Genomic DNA, 27,111 nt, shown 5'->3' with positions numbered 1-27,111 from the left:
TTCAAAATCTCGTAATTTTCCAGGATCAGCCTGTTAAAGGATGGAGGACTGAGGGTGGCCAACGTGACCAAGGGGGATACTGGCACCTACACCTGCCTGGCCACAAACCAGTTTGGAACAGCCAGGGGCTCCACCAGCCTGGTAGTTACAGGTGAGTGAACTGAACTGCAGCCTCAGGAGCCTGCAGTGCTGTGGTAGAATGTAAAGGCTATAAGAAGTTATTTATTTAATGTATAAAGATAAAAGGATAGCTGTTACAGCTCTTTTATTTAGTGTAAAAGACACTGAGGGATTTTTTATTCTGGCTTTGACAAAGATATTTCTCAGATGTGAGGGAGTTCTGAACACTTCCCTCCCTCCTCTCACTTCTCTAAACACTAAATAGTGCAATTATGCTTTTAAGTTCGTGGGGGTTTTTAATTTGTTATGAAAAAAACTTGTCAATCAAAAAAAATCTTTGAGGTAATTCTGTATTCCTGTGGAAATTCTTTTGCCCAGAAGAGGTTTAAATGCTGTTTGCTTATGGAAAAAGATGTGGTGGAAACTCCAGCTGCAGGGGAGCATTCAGGGACTCCACGGGCAGCAGAACACAGTCTTTGAAAAGTAAATTTTATACAGAATTGTTGTTCAGAGGGATCCTTCCTCCAAGTCATCCATTCTTGGCTGCTGGTTGAGATACTGGATGAAAAGAGTCAGGAGTTTGTGAAGTTTATCTGCAAAATGTCTTCTCTCATCATGTTCTTTCTCAAAGATTTTAATATCTAAAAATTCCCCAAACCTGGAATTATCTAATATCCCACTGAATTACAAATCCCATATATCTCACAGGTCCAAACAGAATTATTTTGCTCAGTGAATTAACAGCTTCATGTTTTCAGCCTGTGCTCCTAAATGATTCATATCCCTTTATATACAAATAATAAAATTATATACAGAGAATTCCTAGAATTCGATGTTATTGTAACAGTATTTACAGTACCTGAAACTTTTCTCTGTTAATGTGATTCTGGGATAACAAAGAGCTGTTCTTAATGACACTATTTATGTTCTGTGTGATGTATGGACCCAAATATCCAGTGTGCTCCTCCTCAAGTGGATTTCCTGCAATTTCTGGGTTTATTAGGTTCTTCCCTTACTCTCATCTCTTCACCTGCCCACTGCCTGCTGCTGCTTCAAAACCAAGTGGGGTTGCTGAGAGCCTCCCATGGCAATTCCTGCCCCTGGATTCAGCTTGGTGCAGTGGATTGGCTGCACCCAGCAGGCTCAAATTCACCTTCCAGTGCCCAGCAGCTCCTGCTGGGAAATTGTGGTATTTTCAGGGTCCCCCATCGTGGGGAGGAAAGATGCATCTGACTCCATGTTCTCAGAAAGATATTATATTATATTATATTATATTATATTATATTATATTATATTATATTATATTATATTATATTATATTATATTATATTATATTATATTATATTATATTATATTATATTATATTATATTATATTATATTATATTATATTATATTATTATATCATATATCATATCATATCATATCATATCATATCATATTATATTATATTATATTATACTAAAGAATAGAGAAAGGATACATACACAAGGCTACAAAGAATAATAATAAAAACTTGTGACTCTGCCTCCAGAGTCCTAACACAGCTGGCCAGTGATTGGTCAGTAAGTTAAAACAATTCACATGAAACCAATCAAACAACCAACCACCTGTTGGATAAACAATCTCCACATTCCAAAGCAGCAAAACGCAGGAGAAGCAAATGAGATAATTATTGTTTTCCTTTTTCTTTGAGGCTTCTCAGCTTCCCAGGAGAGAAATCCTGGGCAAAGAGGATTTTTTCAGAAAGTATGATGGGGACAGGAAATGCCAGGACACAAAGCTCCAGGCAGCATTCCCAGTCCAGCTGCACCTTTGGAAGTGGCTGTCACTGATCCCAGCTGAGGAATGTGGGGATATCAGTGGCAGGCAAAGCTCAGCAGTGCAGGAAAACCCAATGCCCAATGTCTGTGCTCCCTGCAGAGCCAACCAGGATCACCTTGGCCCCTTCCAACATGGATGTCACCGTGGGGGAGAGCGTGGTGCTGCCCTGCCAGGTGCAGCACGATCCCCTGCTGGACATCAGCTTCACCTGGTACTTCAACGGGAGCCTCACAGACTTCCAGAGGGACGCCTCCCACTTCGAGAAGGTTGGAGGGGTGAGCTCAAAACATCTCTCTTCTCTTTCTCTTTTTCTCCTTCTCCTTCTCCTTCTCCTTCTCCTTCTCCTTCTCCTTCTCCTTCTCCTTCTCCTTCTCCTTCTCCTTCTCCTTCTCCTTCTCTTCCCTTCCCTTCCCCTCTCCTCCCCCCAAAAAAGTCCCACAAGAATTGGCTTTTCCCTCACAAACTGAGTCCCATCTGCTTTTACTGAAGCGCAGGGAAGCTTCTTGCTTCTCCCCCTGTCCCTTCACACTCTTCCCAAACCCCCACAAATTACTGAAATGCACAAATTACTCAAATGCAGAGTTCACAATTTGCTGAGGTTTATTTCAAGTAAATGTTCTATTTGAAGCCCCCCCCTCCCCTTTGGTGAGATGTCTCAAGTTGAGTTTGCTGAAATTCCTGTAGGACGTGATTTGCTTGCATTCTCTGCTGGTGTTGGGCATTCCCTGAATATCCACTTCCAATCAAGGAGATGGATTTTAGATTGCTTTTGACTCAACTTTTAATTTATTGTAAGCAATCAGCACTGAATTGTCCTGCAAACAACTTCCATCTGTGCTTTCACAGCAGACCAGGCACACACATGGAAGGGAATCAGGCAGAATTGGCTTCAGCTTGTGTTGAGTAAAGAATTGAGACATTGTAGTGCTGAAACAAAGGAAAATAATCAAATGTTTTGAAAGGTTCATGTTTTTTCCAAAACTAAAATAAACTTCAGAGTCTGGGTTTGCCTTTCTCCCAAACTACTGTTTGCCCATGGATCAGTGGCCAAAGTGGCTGAAAATACGCACAAATTAGGGTTCTGTCCCTGAAGAAAATGCTGCTTGTCCAGAATAATTGTAATTTAAAAATTAAAATCTGACTGAGGCGTTTTTCACCTGGAAAATTCAACTGGAACTGAGTTAAGGCAGTAATTGAGCTGACACAAAGAGGAGGTTTTTTTTTTTTTTTTTAAGGGACACTGTTTAGCAAAGGTTTAATGTCAAGTTCTCTGTTCAGTGGTGTAGAAAACAGACAGTGCACAAATGTGATAGGAAGTTACAGTTTCATTTAGGTTTTATTTCTTTTCCCATGATCCAGGAAATAACCACATGCTGTGATCTGAGAAAGAACAACGGGGAAAAAAGACTAAAGATTAAATACTCAGTGAATAGCAAAGAGCAGAACTTGGGCTTGTAAAATGGGAAATTCAGCCTAGAATGGGCAACCTTTAAATGAGAGTGCTCACAGTAACCTGGAGGATGGACTGAATTCAAGTTTGTTCTTTGCACATTTGAACTCCTTAAAAATCTATCATGACTTGCCTTAAAAGTTCAAGATAAAAACTCCATGAATTCTGTCTAGAAATAAAATTTGTAATGGCCACAGAAAACACATTTTTCTTTTTAGGGCTTTGAGACAAATGGTCACAGGGCACTGAGGTTACTGGGGGTTCCAGGCAGGAGATGCTCCCAGTATGAGCTCCCTATGTTGGAGCTCATTTCTACCAAAAAAGGGAGAAATTTGTCTTTTACACATTTGAACTCCTTAAAAATCTGTCATGACTTGACTTACAAGTTCAAAATAAAAACTCCATGAATTCTGTCTAGAAATCAAATTGGTAATGGCCACAGAAAACACGTTTTTCTCTTTCAAGGGCATTGAGGTTGCTGGGGGTTCCAGGCAGGAGATGCTCCCAGTGTGAGCTCCCCATGTTGGGGCTCATTTCTCCCAAAAAAGGGGCATCACCTCGTGTTTTTTGGGAAGATGCTCCCAGACAAACCTGGAGCTGCTGATGGGCAGGAACTTGCTGTCCTGCAGTGCAGCTTTTGAGCAACCTCAGAAGTTTTTGGTGGATTTCTTTTCCCATTTCAGAGAAAATACTAACCGCCAAGGGAGTGCAAACACTAATGAATGTTCTGTGTTCCCAGAGTGCATCAGGGGATTTGATGATCAGGAACATCCAGCTGAAGCACAGTGGGAAGTACGTGTGCATGGTGAAGACAGAGGTGGACAGCGTGGCCTCTGCTGCCGACCTCATCGTGAGAGGTACAGCCCAGCCCAGCCCATCATGTTTTCCACCTTTTTTTAAATTACAATCTACAGAAATAACTGATGGTGGAGGTCACAGAGCCAATGCATGGTTTGAATGGGGTGATGAATGGCTGTGAGTTGGATTTATGTCATTCTGACCTGCAGCTAGGGAAAATTACGGCTCAGGTTTTGGGTGAAGCCTGATTTTTCCCAGAGAAAGGAGGAGCTGGAGGTTGGAGTAGTGACCTCATACCTTTTTTCACTGCCAGTCCTTCAGGCTGCCAAGAGGAGCTCACTGAGGCAGCTGGAGTTGCTGCCTCTGCAGACTGAAGTGTTGGGGACTCCAGAATCCCTCCTGTGAAATGGGCAATTCTGCCAGAGCCCAGGAGAGGTTTTCTCCTAGGGTTTAAAGCCTATAATGCAGGATTATTCCTTTTCATTCCGAGCTGGAGTGCTCACAGTTGAGCCAGAGCTGTGGCTTTCTCTGCTGATGTTACAGCTACATTTATTGCAAGGTAAAAAGCTTTGATCTAGAAAAGCACATTATGTGATCAGCACTCAATATATTTTAAAATAGATCAGATATTTTCTCATTGTTAATGCACTGTTACTCATTTACACCCCCTTTGCTGGTGCAGGTGAGACAAACCCCAGCATTTTGGCCAGGAAATGCCCAGAATGAGGATTTTGCAGAAGGCAGCAGGAAGTTCGTGTGACTGAATTGCTGCTTGGGGTGCTGGTCACATGTGCTGAAAAATTGTCCCAGTGCCTTGTACAGTAAAGAAGTTGTAGGTAGAGAATTTTCAGACTACAGAGATTTGTCTGTACATTAAAGAGAACACTTAGGACTAAGGGAAAAGATATTGGAAAGACAGAGGGATGTTCTGAACAAAGGTTTTGGTAAAAAAGCCAAAACCCAAGCATCAGTTCTGCCCTTGAGAGTATTTCAGGTTGAAATTATCACAGTTTAGTGAATGTAAAACCACAATTATGAGTGTTCTGATTCCAGTCTGAATTGTTTCCTCCTCCCTGAGGAAGAAATAAAACGGGAAGTGATTCCCAGGGCTTCCCCAAACTGTGCCTGGTTTCCCACCCCTCTCCAGGCTCTCCTGGGCCCCCTGAGCACGTGAGGGTGGACGAGATCACGGACACCACAGCCCAGATCTCCTGGCAGGAGGGCACAGACAACCACAGCCCCGTGACCACCTACACCATCCAGGCCAGGACCCCCTTCTCCGTGGGCTGGCAGAGAGCCACCACAGGTGAGCACAGCCCAGCCACCACAGGTGAGCACGGCTCAGCCACCACAGGTGAGCGCAGCTCCAGCCACCACAGGTGAGCACGGCTCAGCCACCACAGGTGAGCACAGCTCCAGCCACCACAGGTGAGCACAGCTCCAGCCCAGCCTCTGAGGGAATGGCTCTGGCACCTGTGCCATTTTCCTATCCTGAGCTCCCTTTTCCCTTGAACCATTTTCCTGTTCCTGAGTTCCCTTTTCCCTTGAGCCATTCTGCTTTTCCTGAGCTCTCCTTTCCCCATGAGCCATTCTCCGTTTCCTGAGCTCCCTTTTCCCTTGAGCCATTTTCCTCATCTCCCTTTCCCCATGAGCCATTCTCCTTTTCCTGATCTCCTTTTTCCCTTGTGCCATTCTCCTTTTCCTGAGTTCCTTTTTCCTTTTCTCTTCCCCAGTTCCGGACGTGATCGACGGCAGAACCTTCACGAGCACAGTAGTGGATTTAAATCCTTGGGTTGAATATGAATTTCGTGTAGTTGCCACTAACAAAATAGGAGGTGGAGAGCCTAGTTTGCCCTCAGAAAAAGTAAGAACTGAAGAGGCAGGTTAGTGGGTCCTTCTATTTGTTTTTAATTCAAGAATCTTGAATGTTAACAGAGAAAAGGAGTGTTCATGTCTTTATCTTCTTGGCTCTTTGTAAACAAGCTCGGAATTGCCATTGGATATAAAAGCCCGAAACAAGTTTGTTCATATTTTTCCATTTTGCTGTAGGACAGTTTGTGTTGCATTACTGAACATCACAGAAGCATAACATCTAAATCCATTTAAACTGCATTTACTGTGGCAAAATCTGCCAGTTCAGGCAGTGCTGCAGAGTCTGAAGGTATTAATGGATGGAAAGAGATTAATTTTGACAGGGATTTTTCATTCCTGCTGTTTGATCAGTGAAACCCTTCCATGTAACAGGCGTGTGGCTCAGAAGAACCCATCAATTACAACCCCAGCTCACTTGGGATGAGGCTGTTTCCCAGCTTATCTGCATAGCATCCCTGGAAGTGTCCAAGGGTGTGGAATTCTGAGCAACATGGTCCAGTGGAAGGTGTCCTGGAACAAGATGATCTTTGGGGTCTCTTCCAATGCAGGAAGAGTTAACTCTAGAAAAATGAAGCTTGTCTGCAGTTTTTGGAAGTTCCTAGACACAGCAGGAGTGGTTAATAAATAATTAAATAATCTGTGAGCTGCTGAGGTTCTTCAGAACTCAGAGGAACCCCAGCCTGGACCAGGGAAGGACCAGTGTGGGTCAGGGCTGGGGCTTTCCAGTACTTCCTACCCCAAAACCATTCCCCCTGGTTGCAGAAGGAGTATGAGTGTGGGTTAAACTCAGATCTTGAGGGTGATGTGCTGTGTTCTCCTGCCTCTACTCTGTGCTGACATCTCTGCATTTCCTTCCCACAGTTCCTGAAATTCCCCCCTCTGAGGTCAGTGGGGGAGGAGGCAGCAGGTCTGAGCTGGTCATAACGTGGGATGTAAGTTTGTGGGGAGAGCTCTTCTTTTCTCTCCTCCTTCTCCTTCTCCTTCTCCTTCTCCTTCTCCTTCTCCTTCTCCTTCTCCTTCTTCTCTCTCTGAATTTCCTCTGGGATGTGCAGGTGCTCTGAGCCCCATGTGGTGTGAGCCCTGCACACTTGCCTTCGTTTTTTAACTTCCATGTGTCCCTGGTCTGGATGGAAATCCCCAGGGAATTCAGCTTGGCTGGGATTGCTTCTGTTCTCAAACAAAAGTTGATGCTAAAAAGGAGGCAGGAGGGCAGGGCAAGAGGGCTAAGCCAAAGAATTGAGCTTTGCAGTGCAGATTTGCAGTTCTTGCTTTGCCACCATTAAATCTGGATGCATGTGCTAACCAATTTCCATTTATATTATGTATCCCTTTTTTAATGATTTAAAGAAGTGTTAATATTCTGTTCCTAGCATTGACTACTCTGTGTGGTTATCTAATCATAATGACATCAGAAGAAGGTTTCAGCCGCTGTATGAAGGTGGTGTTGGATTCTCTAACAGCTGACCAAGCAATCATTCATTTTTTATGAACTGTGGATTGATGAAAGAAAAGCTGTATTTACTGAAGAGCATCTTGAAGCAGAACACTTAGTGAAAACCAGAGGTTATACCTGAAAGCTGTCCTCTTATTGAAATGCAAACCTTAACACAGGTTATAGCGAGCACATTTTGCTGTTCTGTCCCAGAGTTAATTGGCTGAGGGTTTGATGATGAGTGCAGTGCCAGCACCTGAATCATGTCCTGAGTTTCTCCTGCCCAGCCTCCCCAGTGGCTCACAGCTGTTTTTCTGTCCCAGCCCGTCCCTGAGGAGCTGCAGAACGGGGAAGGATTTGGGTACGTGGTGGCTTTCCGCCCCTCGGGCACCACGACGTGGATCCAGACCGTGGTGACCTCCCCTGACACCCCCAGATATGTCTTCAGGAACGAGAGCATCCTGCCCTTCTCGCCCTACGAGGTCAAGGTCGGCGTCTACAACAACAAGGGCGAGGGGCCCTTCAGCGCCGTGGCCACGGTGTTCTCAGCTGAGGAAGGTACAGCCCTGGGCTGCCCCAGACCCTGCCACCAGCTCTTCTTGAGAGGCTCCCTGGAGCAGAGAATGGGCAGAGTTAAATTAATAAAGCTGGGATTTATTAAAGGCCTTCACAGGATTCACTTGGGCAGTGCAAGAGCCCGACCGAGGCTCCACCCAAGGTGGATGAGGGTCAGGAGTTCTCTCACTTTTATCAGTTTTGGTCCATTTCCAATTGGTTAATTATCCAATTCCAGCTCCAGGTGATGCAGTCCCACCCTCCCAGTTTGCTCTCCTCCATTCCCTGTTTGCATTTTTGGGCTGAAGCTGCAGCGGTGTCCTTGGTTCTGGGGCTGGGAAAGGATTGTTCTGTGGGACTGAGCTGTGAGGAGAACTGCTGACACTTTATATGGAGTTCAGAGTCACACACACACAAAATATAAAAGCTAAAACTTCAGGCATCAGTTCCAGCAGCAGCTCGGGGCAGTGAGGTGGGTTGGGACGAGGATTTATTTATTTATTCCCAGGTTTATCCTAAATCACCATGTTGATTTCCCAACCCAGAGCCCAGCACAGCCCCCTCAGGAGTGTCTGCCACCAGCCTGTCCTCCTCAGCCATCCAGGTGTCCTGGACAGCCATTCCCTGGAAGATGAGCAATGGAAGGCTGCTGGGCTATGAGGTGAGTCTGTGGGAATAAAAAATATTTCAATGAATCGACCCTATTTATGAAATAAAATCCACTCCTCTTTGTAACGGGCCATGGGCCAGAAGGGTTGTGCAGGCTGTAGCACAACCCCACAGATTCACCCCAAATCTTGCTCTTCTGCCCCACCAACAGCCAGATGGAGGATAATTTTTTCTGTCTTTGTTAAAAAAGCCCTTTATTAAAAAAACTTTGTTAAAAAACAGAATGAAGTTGAGTTTTGCTGCTTGTGCTGATAGGCACGTGTCTGACATAACTCCAAGCTAACATTTTTTCAGAAATACATTTACTTTCAAAGAAACTTCTTTATAAGGTACATTTTTCTGAGCTTAACTTATTTCCTTCTTAATGAAATAATGGTTTTCCTCTTGTCATTCTGTAGTTCAAGCAAGATCTAATATTTCAATTGTCTTTTTCCTGCAGTCACACTGAAGAGAGCAGCAAGCGTGAGAAGCAGATGGATAAGAGTATGGGGGGGGGGTTTTTCACAGTAAACATATTTCTGAAACTTTAATTTATTTCTACCTTTTTCAGCAGAAGGAGAAAAAAAAAGGCACTTAAAAGAGTCGAGTCCAACGCTGTGGGTGAACAGCCCATTCCATGCAAGATTTAAATGGTTTTGGTTTTTATCTCCTAGGTTAGGTACTGGAATAAAGGCCAGAAAGAAGAATCTTCCAACAGAGTAAAAGCAGCAGGGAATGAAACATCAATAAAAATTACGGGGTTGAGGAGCAACCTGGATTATTACACAGCTGTGCGTGCCTACAACAGCGCTGGGGCAGGGCCCTTCAGTGCCACCGTCAATGCCACCACCAAAAAGCCACGTGAGTGCCTCAGCTGGGAGGGGACACAGGCACAGATGGGGGGCAGCACGTGAGGGTTGAGTTTGCAGGGTCCCCAGGATGAAGGAGGAATGATTGAATCTGATTCAATCTTCTTAGAAGGCTAATTTATTGTTATATGATATGATATTTATACTATTTTTATATTATATAATAGTATAATTTCATTAATTAATATATTTATAATATATTCATATATTCATATATTAAATAATATATGTATAGTGCATATTAATATATTTATATTTTATACTTTTATATATTTTTATAATATGTATTATTTTATTTATATTTATTATATAATATGACATTCATAATATCATATACAAATATTATATTATATTATAGTATAGTATAGTATAGTGATATTATAGTATATTATAGTATATTATAGTATATTATAGTATATTATAGTATATTATATTACAGTACATTATATTATAGTATATTGTATTGTATTTATTATAGTACATTATATTATAGTATATTATATTAAATTAAAGAATGCTATACTAAAATCATACCAAAGAATAGAGAAAAGATACAGACAGAAGGCTTAACAAGAATGATAATGAAAACTCGTGACTCCTCTCCAGAGTCCAACACAGCTGGACTGGGATTGGTCATTAAGTAAAAACAGTTCACATGAAAGCAATCAAACAATGACCAGTTGGTAAACAATTTCCAGACCACATTTCAAATCAGCAGAACACAGGAGAAGCAATCAGATAATTATTGTTTTCATTTTTCTCTGAGGCTTCTCAGCTTCCCAGGAGAAAAATCCTGGGCAAAGAGGATTTTTCAGAAAATGTGGCAGTAATATTGGAGGGGAAAGGAAATGCAGTGGAATTCCTGGGAGTCACAGTATGAGTGAGCTGAATTTCTGTGTAGTCACATGAATCAAGCACAGAGCTTCCCCCACTTCTTCAGCAGGGTGGGTGAAACCCAACCATGCCAGGGGAGCCCAGGGAAGATCTGTAATTTCTGCACTGGACCTCTGTTATGCTGCTAATGACTGGAAGAAATTGAAAAGAAAAATCTCTGTTATTTAGAAGAAGGAAAAAAAAAGAGACTTGTTGAATTTTTCAGTGTTCTATAACATATTTATAAGTTCTCTAGGGCATGGGTTTTGAAATGCAATGAACCTCCTGGAGTTCATGCAAAGCAATCCTTCATGTCCACTGTTTCCCCTTGAACAAATTGCACAAGAGGCCACTCTGCTGCTGCAAAGGCAAAATTAGGCTGGAGAACAGATTGTCAAAGGCCGCACTAATTTTTCTACAAGTGGAAATATTTTTAGTGTGCTCTTCCGTTGTAATACAGCTCAGAATCAGGGTCATCAGTCTTGAAGTGTTTCTGTCAGAGGCACAAGAACAGACAATTAAATCTGTCTGAAGGGTCAAATTCCCTGCAATAATCATTAACATCCCCCGAGCAGGCAGAGTTGTAGCATTAATATTTTGAAATAAGCTAGTTTATCAGAAATTATTCTATGCAAAAATGAGTGTCAGTCTGTCACCGGGGACTAAACCAACTCAGATTTGCCTGAGTTTAAATATATTATATGCACAATTACCATGAACTGGCTGATCTGAAGTGACTCACTGCCTGCAGCCTGGACAGGACATGGGGAAAGGAAATTTTTTCTAATTAATCATCTTTGTGGCTGCTCACTAGAGGTGCTGCCAGGCTGGTCAGCTCAGGGATTTTCAGTCCTTTTTTAATGTGCCCCTGCTTTTGGGGTGTGTGACTGAGAACTGGACAAGGCCCTGATCTCACTGGTGTGAGCAGGATCTGGACCAGGCCTTGGACAAGACGCTGCTGTTTGGAATTATTAAAAAGGAAAATTAATTGCATTATGTCCGTGGATCTTTCTGGTGAATAAGGAGAGCAAAGCCATGCATGTAATGTCAGTCTGAGGATTTTGATAAATTAGTTGAATTGCTGAGAGAAATAATTCTCCGTGCTACTGCAGTAAAAACTGATTTTTCATTCAAATGTGTAATTTTTAATCAATCCTGGTTTGTAATTTAATTTGAATATTTGTGATTGGTGTGGTTTTCACTGTGAAGGATTTACATTTCCCCACAGGACCTGCCAGGTAAATCTCAGAAACTGTTGCCATATCAAGGAATACAAATAGTTCAGTTCTGCTGGCAGTGTGTATTTCCAAATTGAAAGTGAGCCTTTGACAATTAAAATATCTTTGCTTGAAAATTTGAAATATGCATGTTTACAGCCCAGAATAACAAGTGGAGTTTTAGATATTGCTATGTAAAGTGCCAAGTGGGTGGGGAAAGACTTGCCTAAGTTGTGACAATTATTTCATATTTCGAAAGTCCTAAAATAAAACCCAGTGTTCTGTCCATCAGCTCTTAATTCGGAGAAATTCTCCTGCCTGAGAGCAGCTTTCAGAAATCCCTGCAGCTCCTTGGACATGTCCTGACGTGATTGATGGATCAGGACCTGCCACAAGTGAAGTTCTGAACCCTGGTGATTGCTGGAGATTTTGGTGCCTGCAGCAAATGGAGCTTCTGAATCCCTCAGACAGAGGCTTACAGTTTTTATAGATAATTACTCTTCTTTTTTTTTTTTCTCCACGTGTCATCTTAATATTTTGTTGTGGATTTCAAGGATGAGTCATTTCCTTTGAAATTCAGCTGTAATATCTCAGTGTGAAAACGATTCATACATGCTGTAACACTTCATTCTCAGGAGTGAAACAATCTCCTCTTACATTTACAAGGAGTAGTTATTATTAGAACGTCAGGTTAAACCTTCCTCAGTACACAGAACAAGACAAAAAAGAAAATAGCTGGGGGTGGTTGGTTGACTTTGAAATAATTCTTTTGAGTCTCGGGGGGGTTGGGTTCTGTTTTTTAGTATAATCAGGTGGGTTTTGATCTGGCTGCTTATGGAGAGAAGGCAGGGAACTTCCTGTGTGAGGGGATTGAAAAGAGGAGGGGGAAAAAAAGAGGAAAAACCCTATAAGGACATGGATACAAGCGTTCAAAACCACTCTCAGTGCTTAAAGCTGGAACCTCCAGTCTCAAAGCACAGCTCAGCCCACCTAAGCAGCAGTTGCCTCCACTAGGTGACAGCAACAGTAAATTGTTTTCCTTAACGCGTTTAGAAAAGATTTTAATCATTGATTTGTGTCACTGCAGGACCTGTTTACTGGGAAAGCAACCTGAGGTATTTGAGGAGGTTTGTACTTCCCTGAGAGCTTGGCAGCTCCAAAGTACATGAAAGGGGCAGAGCCCAGAGCATGCAGCTGCTTTGTAAATAACAGCCTTGGGCTGCTGATGAACCAAAAATCCCAGCAGATTTCTGTGGCCAAAGCCCACTTTTGGCACAGGCTCAGTTCAGAACCACAACTCGAGTTGGAAGAGCCAGCAGACAAAAAAAAACTTCAAATATTTTCCATAACAAACATCTTAAAGTAAATCAACATAGTGGGCAAATATGAATATTCACTGAGACTAAATTTGTCTAAAAATCTATTGTGAAGAATTTTCTTATTCTTAGCGCTGTACTAAACCTAGAAATTGTCTGTTACCATCATTAGAGTTTGTTCTAATTAATCACCCCTGTCCTAAGGCACATGCTTCTCTCTGGGTGTATTGAATGAAGGACCAGCAACAGATATTTGAGCTTCAGAAACAACATTTATGTGCCCTTCTGGCTTTTTCCTTCCTTCTGTTTTTCAAATTTAGCCTCTGAACTATAACATGCAGAGAGAGGAGCCTTCACTAGAGCTGGTTTTGCATCCCAAATGCAATGACAGCCAATTACCTGAGCAGGTGAATCAATCACCAATAGCAATTGAATTAAAGTCGTGCTTTTGTTGTGTGTTTGAAGCACCCAGCCAGCCTCCAGGAAACGTGGTGTGGAATGTCACAGACTCCAGGGTGGTGCTGAGCTGGGAGGAGGTCAGAGCCATGGACAACGAGTCCGAGGTCACGGGCTACAAGGTCAGTGGGGACAGAGCTGGGAACAGCCCAGGGCTGGTGTTTCCTTGTCTGTCTGCATGCTCAGAGCATGCACAATCCCACCCCTAAAACATTTCACTGGGGTCTCCTTCTTAGGGATTTTAAATATTTTAAATATATATTCTAAGAGTGTCTCACCATTAATGTCCCCCAATCCCCCTTCCTCCCCATCCTGGCACTGCTCAGCTCTTGGGATCCCTCCCACACCTGGATCTGAGAACATTTAAACACTTACCACATCCGTAACTCTCATTCTAAATGTGTAACACTTAGCCAAGTGGATAAAACCAAAGAAAGAAACCAAAAACATTTAGCCTGATGGATGTAGCTTCCATTGCTGGCCAGGTGTATTTATTATATATTGTCACATATATTAAACTGATACTTTTAAACCTTTCTCCTCTTACCTGCTGTGGGCCATGCTCATTTCCCTCTTAGAAATTACCCAGTTGCACCTGCTCTAAACCTGATCAGCACACAAATGTAGAAGTGTTTAAAAATGTCATATAAGTGTGTGTAAAAGAAAAGCTGAGGATGCTCCTGCTAAGCTCTGTACTGCTGGATCCCACATGATATAATCCTGATTAAAAGATTTAGGCTGAAGATCTGATGACCCAGGGAGTTGTATTGGCAAGAAGTACATGTTTACAGCTTGTTCCAGTGTACCATTATTTCATATTATTGTAATAAAAATAATACATAATATGTATTATTTTCATACATATTATGTACATACACATTTTATATGTGTGACAGTGTTCACAGGGGTCCGAGGATGAGGGAAGAGACGAGGATCTGACTCCATGTTTTAGAAGGCTGATTTATTATTTTATGATATATTAAAACTATACTAAATAGAAGAAAGGATTTCATCAGAAGGCTAGCTAAGCTAAGAATAGAAAAAGAAGGAATGAATAACAAAGGTTTGTGGCTCGGACAGAGTCCAAGACAGCTGGACTGTGATTGGCCATTAATTAGAAACAACCACATGAGACCAATCACAGATGCACCTGTTGCATTCCACAGCAGCAGATAATCACTGTTTACATTTTGTTCCTGAGGCCTCTCAGCTTCTCAGGAGGAAAAATCCTAAGGAAAGGATTTTTCATAAGACATGCCCGTGACATTATATGTACATACACATTTTATAATAATACAATACGGATGTATTAGCATCCGTGGTGCCATTTGAAATTAAATCTGGAATGAAAGGTGAAAAAAATGTTTGAAAATTAATGAAAAACTCATTCTTTTTTTGAATGAAAAACATTCCAAAAACTGTTTTTGAGAGCGTTTTGAGTCAACGTTCAAAAGAGAACATTGATTGCTATTCCCTTCTCCCCTTAAATACAGTTCCACCCTGGAATATTAACCAAAAATCAGCTCTTTTCCTTCATCCCATCCCTCTGAAAAGCTGAAGCCCTGTTTGTGGGAGGCAGAGGAGGGCAGGGCGGTGCTGAGGCGTGCTGTGTTCGTTGCAGGTGCTGTACAGGACCAGCCAGGGCGGGGTGGAGGTGCTGACCACGGCCAGCACCACGGCCGAGCTGTGGCTGCAGCTGCAGGACGATTATCTCATCGAGGTCAGAGCCACCACCGAGGGCGGGGATGGCAGCAGCAGCCAGCAGATCCTCATCCCCAGACTAGCCAGTAGGTTCTGCCACTTCTTGTCCCAGCTCGTCTCTGCTTCCTTTGGTGGTGGGGGGAAAAAAACTAAAATTAATGTTTAGACGTTGTGTGGTAATAAGGTAATAAAGGGAAAGCAATTAAAATCTTCATGCCCTTATGCGTGGCAAACTCCATTCTGCTGAACTGGTAAATTGCCATTTAAGTTGGTATTAAAAATGTTACATTTTTTACTTCTTCTCCTTTTTTGATAAAAAACTATTACCTTGAAAGTAAACTCACAGATGAGTTTACTTTTCCAGCCTGATAAAGACCTGCAAGATCATTGAGTCCAGCCTTTGCCCAAACACCACCTTGTCAGCTAAACCAGAGCACCAAAACCATTCATGATCACAGCATCTCTGTAATTTTTAAATATTTCCTGTATTTTTGTAGATCTCTAGTGCTTGTAAGAAAAAATTACAGTAATTTTTGCTTGGCATCTAGGGAAAAGTCATAGTGGCACAGCAGCTACTTCTGCTTTCATTTAATCCTGAATTCATTTTTTCCTTTGTCACAGGTATGGATGCAAGAGGTTCTGGACCATCAGTCTTGAGTATCTTCAGTGTCTCCAGCTTCTTAGCAACAATATTTTCCTTGACCCTTAATTCTGTGTTGTGCTGATATATTTGCATTTGCTGGGGAAAAAAAATTGGTTACTAAAGTGCTTTTTTAAAAAAAACTGCAGTGGTTAATGCATGTTTTTTCTTCTATCCTGATGTGTTTTTAAATTCTTTATATTTCACTGTAAGTTGAAGTAAAAAATACCATGTAAAGTTTAGCAAATCCTTTAAAAAGGAATCTAAAATGCCTTAATACTTGAACCAAAGGAGTTTACATGTTACATACTTCAGATACAGTGTAAGAGAGAGGGGGCGGGATGGCACTGTGAGGTCGCAACATTTTTTGCAGCAGCCCTGAAGCGTTCTGGGTTTGTTCTGCATTGCTAAAATAGCATTTGACATGGAAAGGATGAAATCAGAGCTGCGGCTGTTATCAGGTGGAGTTGATAATGGCTGCTCCCAAGGCAGTGCCATCACCTTGGAGTTTGGATCATTTCCCTGCTGCTCTAAGTGGAAAGAAATCCCAAAAGAAATCTCCTTGAAAGAAATCCCACCTGGAGCAGGGCAAAGGCAGGGCCTCCATGCTGCTCCTGAGAAAGGATCTCCCAGCTGTGCTTTGGGGATGGTTTTGTGCTGCTTCTCAGTAAATTCTGAAATTCATCTCCTCATCTCCCCACCTTGCCTTCCCTAACCGGGTTCTTTGTTCACAACCAAACCCTCCCACCTTGAGGGTGCTGTGCTTGCCCTGCTGCCAGTGCTCAGGGGCTGAGGTGCCCACCTGGCAGCCCTGGGGAGGTGCAGGGACCCCATGGCCTTGGGGACAGGGACAGCCACCCCCTCCCTCCCTCCCTGGTGCTCCCAGACCTGCAGCCCCAATTCTCCTGCTCATGGCACTGCAAACAGCCTGAACTCAGACCTACAGTCAGACCTCTCCTTCCTGCTGCTCTTGAACCAGTTCTGAGCTGTTCCACCTGCTCTGGCCCTCAGCTGCACCCCACTGCTGTCACATGAGTCTGGGAAGTTCGTGGCCATAGTAGGATATTTAAAAAAATTACACAACAACACTACAGACTTGCTGTTGTAGAGAAATCTGTGCTTTCTTTCATGGCAGTGAATTAAAGATACATTCAGCCGGGTCCATTTGACTTCTGGAGTTGTGGCTTCAGTCAAATCAACCTTTTTAGAGAGGTCACAGCATCCCTGTTCAGATGACATAAAGCATCATCTCCTCTTAAAGACTGTGGTTTTTAAATTTCACAATATTACTACAACACACAGAAGTACAAAGGGAGAACCAGGATTAATAAAATTATGGTAGCACTTTGGAAAAAAATACCTTGATATGCATTCAGCTGGCAGATGAGCTCCAGATGAGACAAAGTGCTGCTGAGGAAAGCAGGAGCTGTATATACTGTACATAGAGAGCTATAAATGAGTTTAAAATTAGTTGCTTTTCCATGTGGCTGACCAGTGTTGTTTTCAGACACTTGCAAACAGGGGGGGGGGGGACATGGAAATCCAGGTGTTCCTAGTGAGTAAATAGTTCTATTTCATGCAACAAAGGGTGACTCTTGTTTCACAAAATTCTAGTCCAGGTTCCTGTACTGCCCATTTTTCATGCACTTACATTGTATTATTACTTGATTTCTAGTTCTATATCTCCATGAGATATGTACCCAGTACCTTGTTTCATATTGAAAAGGTTGAAATTTATCCTTGAACTTCCAGTTGTGCGTGTATCCTATGGTTATCTGTATGCATTCTTTTCTATGGCTCTAATAAAATATTTATTACATTGAGGGATAATAGAATATTTCAAAGTGTTATTGCTTGTTCCTGTTACATGTTTGTACACATTGGGGGTTTAATACATCTAGAAATGGTTGTGCTCAACCTTCTGAGCTTCTCCTCTGCCTAGGTTTGCATCAGGATGGGCAAAAATCCACCTCCATTTCCCTGGCTTCATTTCCCATCTATCCAATCAGGCTGTTTCCTCTTCCCTAAAGTGGAAAAAAAAAAAAACCACTGTAATTATACTGAAGAAGAGTTGGTTTTTTATAATAATTTATTCAGTGTATCACCATTTAGCATTAAATTGCAGGTCCTGTTTGCTGCTGCAGTTGCCTGTTCCTTACACACTGCAGCTTCCCATAAAACCTGAGACTTTCCAGCAGTGAAACCTTTTTCTTGGGAACACAGGCACAGCACAACTATTTACTTTAAGTTTTTAAAGTGTAGGTTCTACCTGCATAACTGGGAGCTGATCCAGATGCTGCAATAAGGGTTAATAATGATCCCAACAAATCACAAGTGTATACACAAGACTGGAATGATTTTTCTGAAGTAAATCAGGTTTAAATCAGGTTTTTCCTGTCAGATGGTTGTAGGTGGACACTCCTGCCTTGCTCTGCCTCCCCCAGTGTCCAGATTAATCTTCCTTTAAACTGATCTCTCTTTCTTCCCCCTATCATGTTAATGCAGCTCAGGGTTATTTGCATTATTAGAAGTGTCTTGGTTCTCCAGTGAGTTGATAAAAAACAAGCTGGCATTGGGAAAGTGCAGGAGGAGAAGGTGGAGAGGCAATAAGGGATAATCCTACCTCTTGCAGGCATTTCCAGGGCAGCTCCTGTGACCATCCAAAATTAGCAACTCGGTCCTGGGGTGAAAAAAAAAAATAAAAGGAAGAAAAATCATAATGAAAAACGTGACTAGAATTATTTATACAACAAGAACTGCAGGTGGTGGGGAAGGCGGTTCTGCCACTCCATTTGACTTGGGCTTCCCCAAATAACCAGCATTTTGTCACATGTAATATTTGAAATCTCATAAGAAACAATGGTAGACTTCAGTCATAGTTCTAAAAATTGCATTCTTTTCAATTCCCCATCCACCATCAGAGCTGTATTCTAAAGCCTGAATTTCTCAGAGGTACTTGGAGTAAGAATTTCTTTAAAACCCAACTTTTCCTTTGAACAATTTACTGTGGGATATGTTACAAACATGCAGGATCCTCTATGAATGCAAAATGAGTTAAAACCTAATATCACTTCAGGCCAAAGAAATATTGGAGATCTCTATTTTCTACTTAATTTGCCTTTCAGTGGTGGCAGGCAGATGTGGGCAGTGCCTGTCAGGTTATATCTGTTATGTCTTAATAACAGGCAATAAAGCAAGCTGTCCAGCATGAGGGAGTGCATTCATCTGACAGCTCTGTCTGCAATAAATAACAATGGGATATTGTGAAAATAAAATGAGTTTGTAAACAGGCCCTGGCTCTCTTAGGGGAAACAACCGCCTCGATTGTTTTATGCTAATGCTGTGAACTCCTGCAAATCAATAAAAGGGGATGTGTTCAGCACAGACAGACCTGAGTGCACCTTCTGCTGCTTTATCAGGGCTGATGGATGGAGAGAGGCACTTGGAACCTGGGAGCTGCCAGGGATGGATGGGGAGCACCCTCAGCAGCTCTGGGAGCAGCCCTGTCCTCTGGGAAAAGGCATTTCCTGACAATCCACAGCTCACAGCCATCGAGTCCCAGCCAGCCCAGAGCAAAAAATTTATATTTTTCAAAAAGAAAAACAAAAAAAAAAAAAAAAATCAAACCAGCACCTCAGCCTCAACACCTGACCCCCCAGTGCCACATCCAGGCTTTGTTAAACACACCCAGGGATGGGGACTCCACCACCTCCCTGGGCAGCCATTCCAGAACTTTATCACTCTTTCTGTGAAAAACCTTTTCCTGATATCCAGCCTGTATTTCCCTTGGTGCAGCTCGAGGCTGTGTGCTCTGGTTGTGTCAGCGCTGCTGGAGAAAGAGCCCAGGCACCTTTCAGTTGAGCTGTTGGGGCTGGGTGGGACTCGATGTTCTTGAAGGTCTCTTCCAGCCTGGTCATTCTGTGAATTCTGTGAACTCCTTCTCAGCAGCCCCAGCAAGCCCTGGTGCAGTTATTAAAGTCTTACCTTTGGCTTGGAAGAGTTTCCAGAGTGGCTGAGGGTGGGACACACCATTGCCACCCCTGGGCATCCCCTGCAGGACAGTCCTGTGCCAGCTCTGCCACTTTCCCCTGCGGGCAGGTGCTGCCAGAGCCAGGGGACTCTCCTTGGAGATGCCCTCACAGGGCACCAGTGTGTCTGGGCACGAGTATTTGCCACAAATACAGCCCACTGTCCCTCCCAAATAACCCTGCACTAATCTGGGATCCATTTCCCTGTTTTTCCCTTCGTGCCCGTGGCTGTGGGTGCCAGTCCTCTGTCCTGGCTCTCAGCTGCACCACAGAGCTGCCCCCAGGAGTTTGGAATTTCAATAAAGAGACTCTCACCTTTCCTTTTGCCTGGTGTTTCAATAAAGAAACCTCTCTCAGCTTTCCTTTGGCTGCTCTTGCAGAGCCTGAGCTGCAGTGTCTGCAGTGCCCTCGTTAGAATTCATACCCTGCTCTGGGCCTGAACTCTGTTTTCAGACTTCACAGTTTGTACATGAGAGTGTTTTAGTATTAGAATTTCACAGGACCTTCCTGTGCATCCTTCCTTTGCTTTTTCCATCCTTAAGGGTCAAGAAAACGTGAAAACTCAACTTGGAATTAAATTTCTTTTCTTGAACTCCTCACTGATCTTTTTGAGGTCAGGAAGCGTCTTTGAGACTCTTTTATTTTTTTTTCCAGATGCACAAATACAGGAGACAAGCCTGTAACCCCATGCAGCATTACTGAAACACTTTCTTCCCAATGTACCCAAGATTATTTTCTTACCCTTTAAGAGCATAATTAGTCCTGTGAGGCCTGGACCATGCCTGCTCTTTGTGCTGTGCTCTCCATTGCTTCCCAGCCATTAATTCCCTTGTGGGGGGAGAACATCAAGGCACTGGCAGAGGCTGAAAAGGGAACAATCAAAAGCATCACATTGGAGCCTGTGAAAGGATGCAACTTCAGGATGTTCATTCGCTCAGCTTGTGACAATTTAAACTCAGAACAGCTCCTTCTCAAGATGGGGTCTGGATGGGCAGGAAAGGTGGCCCTTGGGATTGCTGTCCCTGGGGGATCTCTCTTTTGTGCTGGAACACAAGCAATGGTATCTTACATCAGGTAAAAGCACAAAAAGAGTCAGAGAAAACAGGGAAAATCCCTCCCTGATGATACAGAGAATAAATCATTTTCCCAGCACCTGTAAAGGATTCTGAACAGGACATGTGTTTAACAAGAATTTCCCTTATTAGCAATCCAAGGAGGGCCATGCTTAAGGCAGACAAATAATTTAATTTTTGTCACACTTCCTAACATTGCCACCAAACTGAGGCATTTACAGTCACCCTTGTCACAACACCAATTATCTATTTGAATAGCAGAGCTCTCTGCTGATTGAATGAGTTCTGCAGTGAGAGCAGATCATTTCAGCAGCACCATCTGATCATCATTACTTTTTGGATACAGGATGTAAATAGACTATCATGACAAAAAATATGGCTTTGGTACCTTTTCAGCAGCTTCAGACGAGATGGGGGAGCTTCTGCAGCAGCCAAAAGCATCAGTTCATGGGCTGGAAAACAATGTCCTGGGGGTTTGTGTTGCCTTGGAAACGTGAAAAATAAAGCACCATTAATTACCAATTCCCAAGCAAGCAGTGCTGAGGGTCTGATCCCAGGCTAATGAATCCCTCACCCCAATTTCTGCAGCCTTGGGCTGATCAATCCGCCCTGCTGAACCAGGGCAGGGCTGAGGCACAGCAAAGCTCTGCCAAGTTTTCCTGCTGGCTGTGATTCCTCAGTGGCACCAGGAGGCTCCAGGCAGCCCCCAGGGCTGTGGTTCCTCTTGCCTTCACATCCATGACCTCAACAACATCTTCAGCTGGTTGGTTTTCACAATAAATGCACTTTTTCTTCAAGGAGGTACTAGCAGCAGACCTGATGAAACATCCAGGGACACACATATGCAAGTCCTATATAAATCCCATACACATATATATATATATAAAAATATATATAAATATAAATATATATATATATAAATCCCATATATATATATAAAAATCCCATATATATATAATATACATGTGTATATATTTATATTTAACAATTTTATTTTTTATTTTATATTTATTTATTCGTATATGTATTAATATATATTATATATAATATAATATATAATTTGCAATATTATATACAACATATATAACATAATCTATGTAATATAAAATATATATATTATATTATGTATAGTATTTATTTATTTGTATGTATTTTCTCCAGATAAAAACCATTCTGGTAGTCCTGACCACTGGCACAGAACCAGGAGTTCAGCCAGAACTTCTGCTGTCGTTCTACCCAAAATACTGCCAAAATCTTTAATGTTACATCTTCTGTATAATAACAACTTTTAAGTGGAATTAAACATTTTTATCTACAGACTGCATGTGCTCTTTTTCCTCCCTCTAGTGCTGGTGCTTTGGTGCTAGTTTTATAATTAGGAAATATAAACTCTACATGATAACTCTGTGAAATAAATCTAATAATAAATAACGCTGTGGAATCAGTGAAACTGGAATCAGCCCCTTCTTGTGGGAGTTTGAAGTTACCATAAAAGTTTCTTTTGGGAATGCTCCACCCCCCTGGCAGCACAGCCCAAAGCAATCAGTGAAAACTTTAGGCACAGAAAGTATGGAAGGATAAAAATAACTCTAGTAATAAAATAACTCCAGTGATTCTGAGATCCTGCCCACAGCACAAGTCTGGGGCACAGCCATCTCCCTGGAAAAGCACCACTTTCATCTTGTATCACACTAAGCAAATGCTATTTTTATATTGGTCCCAGCTATTTTAAGCAAAAATTTGCTTAAAAAGGACACCGAAAGACAACGTTTTCCTTTGGTGAGCATCCACTTCTAAACGAGCTGTTTACAGCAGTAATTTGGAGTTTTCTTTTCTCTCTCCAGTTTTCCTCAGGACTAATGCCAATGGCAATCTCTGTGAATCTCCTGACTCTTTCTGGAGGTTAAACAGGCTACAAGAAAACCAGATCAAAGGGAAAGAAAAACTTTGTTTGGGAAGCACAAAAATATTTACATAGCACAAGGTAAGCCAGAACTCCTCATTTCTACCATGTGGACACGCTTGTAAAAAGCAGGTTAAAAATTGGCCATTTTTAGTTCAGCTGGGGAGGAGAAAAGGGATTTTATAGCTCATGTAAGAAGAGAAGAGAGACAAGGCTGGAAATCAGTTTGTGATGCAGCTAATTGAAAAGATCCAGAGTTTCCCGGGTTTCCTGCCTGGAGGAGAAGAATCTCTTGGAGCCATTTTGATGCACAAGAGGAAAAGAAAATAAAGTTTCCCACCACAGACAACTGACTGGGAAATGGCAGCCAGAAACAACAGGACTGGAGCAGGCAGAGCTCGGGAAGCAAGACAAGAGCTTTGCTCCAACCTCCTCTGAGCTCCTCAGCTGCAACCACCAATTTGGGCAGCAGACTATTAATAGAACTCCTGAGAGATAACACAGATTGAACTGGGGCTGGCCACTGCAGTAAAAAATTAGAGACATTTTTTCACAAGATATTTCTCAAGAATTCACCTCTTTTCTAGCCAGCTCTGGTAAACTCAGACAAAATGGGGAGTTCAAAACATTTAATGATATTTCTTCTACCGAGTTCATCATCTCTCCTCTCTGAGGTGCTGGAAACAAACCAAACCATAAATGTTTTGATGTCAAACACCCACTTGTGCCTGCCCTGGGAGGAGCAGAGCTGTCCCTTCTGCTCTTAATTAGCAGTCCTCTGGGAAGAAAGGAGAAAGGCCGTGCTTTAAATGAGAGCCATTTGGGGAAGGCTTTCCTCAGAAGATGAGAGCTCTGGGATGCCTTGGAGCTGTCAGAGGCAGAGCCCATCTGTGCTGGGCGAGTGCTGCCAGAGCTCAGGAGCGCTCCATGGTGGTTGTTCAGATGGAAAAGGTGACTGAGGGGTCAGAGTGCTGCCCTGTGAGCATGAACACCCTGAGAAAAGCCCCCTGAGAGCCAGGCATTGCCCCCAGCACCTCCTTGTCCTCGAGCAAGTCACTCCTGCTCTTGGAGCTCAAGAGGAGATTCTGCAGCTTGGGGCCACTTCCCTGCTTGACTGGAGTTTGTGCTAGAAAGTGTGGGACAGGGTCAGACCCCCCATCAGGGGCTTTTAACCAAATATCTCTTGATCTTCTTGAAGCCTGGTGGATCAGAATTCTTGGGGTGGAAGCCCTGATTTCAGAGACCATGGTTTGATTTCCAGGCCTGGATCATCTGCTAATGGGCTCCCTTGCATACAGCCACAACTTCAAGACTGAATTGCTGAAAATCAGGTTTAAATCTCAGGTTTTCCCCCCATTTCTATGAAGTTTAAAATAATTTCCAATATTCCACGGGCTCTTTCCTCCAGTCCCAGCCCAGGTGAGGTGCAGCCATGTGAGTCCTGCCATTCCCAAAGCTGCTCGTGACTCACTGCTCTTACTGGGGCAGCACAGGGCTGGGACCAGCTCCCAAGGAGAGCAATTGGATGGAATTCATGATGCCTCCTGTGACCAAAATAACCAGACAAGGTTATAAATTTAAGCAGACACTATGAGGGACAATATGCTTAAAATGTTGGTTTATATGGTAGTGGCATAGAATAGGAAAAAATTGAAATTAGAAGAGAATAAAAAGAGCATTAGAGAAATATTGAACATTTTGTCTATTTCACCTGTCAATAATGCCTCATGTGTTGCTGTAAGGATTCAAGAAACGTTCAAGGAAGGTATTTGAAGTGCCAAGAAAACATTATTTGTTGGTGAGTCCAACCTGCCCAGCAGCTGCACTACCTGGGCTTGAAGGGCATTTTTCAGTGGTAATAAGGAAAAAAAGCATTTGAACAGAGAACCACAGAGTCATTTAGGGTAGAAAAGACTTTTAAGATCATCAAGTCCAACCATTAACCCAGCACTGCCAAGGTCACCACTAAACCACGTCCCCAGGCACCACATGTACACCTCCGTTAAATCCCTCCAGGGTTGCTGACCCCACCACTGCCCTGGGCAGCCTGTTCCAGGGCTTAACAACCCTTTCAGGGAAGAAATTCTTCCTAATATCCAATCTAAACCTCCCCTGGCACAACTTGAGGCCATTTTCCCTCTCTTATGGCTCGTTACCTGGGACAAGAGATATCTATTTCCCACTCTGTGTAGAACACTGAATTTTGTGAGCACGGGAACTCAGACACAGAGATGCTCAGATGATCAAAGGGCACTGGAGCATCACTGCTCCAGAGAGAAAACCTTCCCCTGCACACCTATGGCAGGACAGGACTCCTGGCTCACAAATTCAGGACTTCTTCACTTAAATATGAGGACAAATATACAAAACACACATGCAGAAACCTGAGGGAGTGAGGGGCTGGTTTCTCCACACGCCAGCAGCAGAGATGCTGCCGTCTGCCAGGCTGCAGATGGACACTGCATTTAGAAATTAAACTGTAAGTCACTGGTTGTTGGGGTTTTTTTACAGCATCAGTCAGGTTTTGTGTCTGTGGGAAACTTTTCCTCAGAGAGGCTCTTTTCACAGACACAGCAGGGATGGAGGTAACAGCATGAAACGAGAGAGCTTGAAAAGCAGCGGCGTGCTGCAGGAAGCCCAGCATTTGCATGTTAAGCTACATCTATTCCCTGAACGCTCAGGCACATGAAAGCAAGCCTGGTTAGCAGCAGATCTGTTCGCTGCAGCCTGAATTTAAAGGTCAGGGATGTTTAGAGCCGGGTTTTTTTTGCACTTAGCTGGAGCAGAGCTGCACGGCTCTCCTCGGGAGCAGGCACCGTGCCGGGACAGCGGGGCACGGTCCCGTCTGCAGCACAGGGCCTCCACATCAGCCCCTGCCTCCCAGTGCCAGTGGCCCTGGTTCGCTGGGATGTTGTAGGAGAGACATTTCTCTGATACCAGTGACCTTAACAAGAGCTTTTCAGCGCTTGTCAGGCTCTGACAGCTGAATCCTTTTAGGCACGTAAATGCCGCGTGAGTGGAAAGCAGCCGAACGGAGCCTTTTTCCCAAAAACACAGCCCTGGGGGAAGTATCAGACATTCAAACTCAATTCAAACCTGTCTCATCTTCAGAAATTAAGCTGGTTTTTGACCAGGCTGAAGGTTTCCTACCTGACATGGCAATTCTGCCCTTTGGCTTCTGGAGGGGCTGGCAGGGGCACCAGGGCTGCAGGCACGGATGCTCTGCTCTGCCTCCCGCTGCTCCTCATCCTCCTGTGACACCCTGATGAACAGCCAGGCATGGCAGGGTTGTCATCCACACCCCCGAGCTCCCCAGGATGCTGTTTCCTGCCTTGCTTTGGCATCCAGGAACGGGAGATAAAGAATAAAATGATGACCCTTGTCATCGCCTTCCAAACGAGCAGCTCTGATGTGCAGCGTGTTTGAATAGTCAGGGCAGGGGCAGACACACATGCTGGATTTACTGAGATAAATGTTGGTCTCAGCTGTTGAATTCCTGGTGCTGATGAAGGCTGCAGAAAAATTGTGTGTATGCAGAGTGGATAAGAGATGAGGGCTTGCTGTTGCCTGCCAATAGATAAAGGACTGGAGTGACTGCTGCTTTGTTTGGGTTTGTGATTAGATTGATATGGCTCATGTCTTAGAATAGGTGAGCAATTAAACAGCAATACAAGCCAAGATCCTTGAATTCACCTGAAATGCACTGGTGAGGGAAGGGCCCCTGGAGGGACTGATCTGACCCCAGAAAGCAGTGCACACCCCCCAGAGGGGTTTTAGTTCAGCTCTTCTGGACTGGTCATTTATCTCATGCTGGTGAGGTGGCACAGGGCTCCATCTCCTCTGGAGAGGGGACACACCTTCTGAAGCCGCAAGGGAGGGAGAGGTGGGCACAGACTTGTCTCACATCCTCCCAGGCAGTGACACCCCAGCACTGAGAGCAGAGGCAAAACCCCCTCACATTTCCCAGCACAGCTGCACACAGTGGCATTTAAAAGGCCCATTTTGAGTCCCCTCACCTTCCCCTCCCACAGAGCTGAAGGGAAGCCCCAGCCCCAGCAGCAGCACTGGAAGATGAGCTTGCCTTTCTCAGAAGCCCTGGAGGTCCCAGCCCAGCGGGCGAGCTCGGCTCTGGCTCCCGGGTGCCACCCGGGCCCTGGGGACAGGCAGCTGGGTCACCGAGCCACCAGGCTGCTCAGCAAGGCACAACAGCCACCTGGGGCTCTGCCAGGCTCAGCTCCTGCCCTCCCAGGTCCCCTGCATGAATGCACTTGTGCTTTGCTCTGCTGCCTCCGCAAGCACTGCTGGTGCTGAGCGCGTCACTTATCCCAGTGAGGAACA

The 27,111-nt window shown here is 43.6% G+C and overlaps 1 protein-coding gene across 2 annotated transcripts in view; it reads left to right on the top strand.

The window, feature by feature from the left end:
- The window catches only part of CNTN3 (contactin 3), a 99,446-nt gene extending 81,847 nt beyond the window's left edge, over nucleotides 1-17,599 (top strand). For both annotated transcript variants that reach the window (XM_030956757.1, XM_030956756.1), the window contains 12 exons: nucleotides 24-151; nucleotides 2,042-2,217; nucleotides 4,132-4,249; nucleotides 5,338-5,496; nucleotides 5,924-6,073; nucleotides 6,924-6,994; nucleotides 7,818-8,052; nucleotides 8,595-8,710; nucleotides 9,372-9,558; nucleotides 13,438-13,550; nucleotides 15,050-15,215; nucleotides 15,751-17,599. In XM_030956757.1, coding sequence (XP_030812617.1) covers nucleotides 24-151; nucleotides 2,042-2,217; nucleotides 4,132-4,249; nucleotides 5,338-5,496; nucleotides 5,924-6,073; nucleotides 6,924-6,994; nucleotides 7,818-8,052; nucleotides 8,595-8,710; nucleotides 9,372-9,558; nucleotides 13,438-13,550; nucleotides 15,050-15,215; nucleotides 15,751-15,854 — 1,723 coding nt within the window. In that variant the 3' untranslated portion in view covers nucleotides 15,855-17,599. The remainder of the gene's footprint in view (nucleotides 1-23; nucleotides 152-2,041; nucleotides 2,218-4,131; nucleotides 4,250-5,337; nucleotides 5,497-5,923; nucleotides 6,074-6,923; nucleotides 6,995-7,817; nucleotides 8,053-8,594; nucleotides 8,711-9,371; nucleotides 9,559-13,437; nucleotides 13,551-15,049; nucleotides 15,216-15,750) is intronic.
- The last annotated feature ends 9,512 nt before the right edge of the window (nucleotides 17,600-27,111 follow it).

The sequence above is a fragment of the Camarhynchus parvulus genome, chromosome 12, assembly GCF_901933205.1.
Source record: "Camarhynchus parvulus chromosome 12, STF_HiC, whole genome shotgun sequence".
Taxonomy (NCBI): Eukaryota; Metazoa; Chordata; class Aves; order Passeriformes; family Thraupidae; genus Camarhynchus; species Camarhynchus parvulus.
The sequence above is the reverse complement of the archived record's forward strand: the minus strand, read 5'-3'. Positions and strand labels throughout refer to the sequence as shown.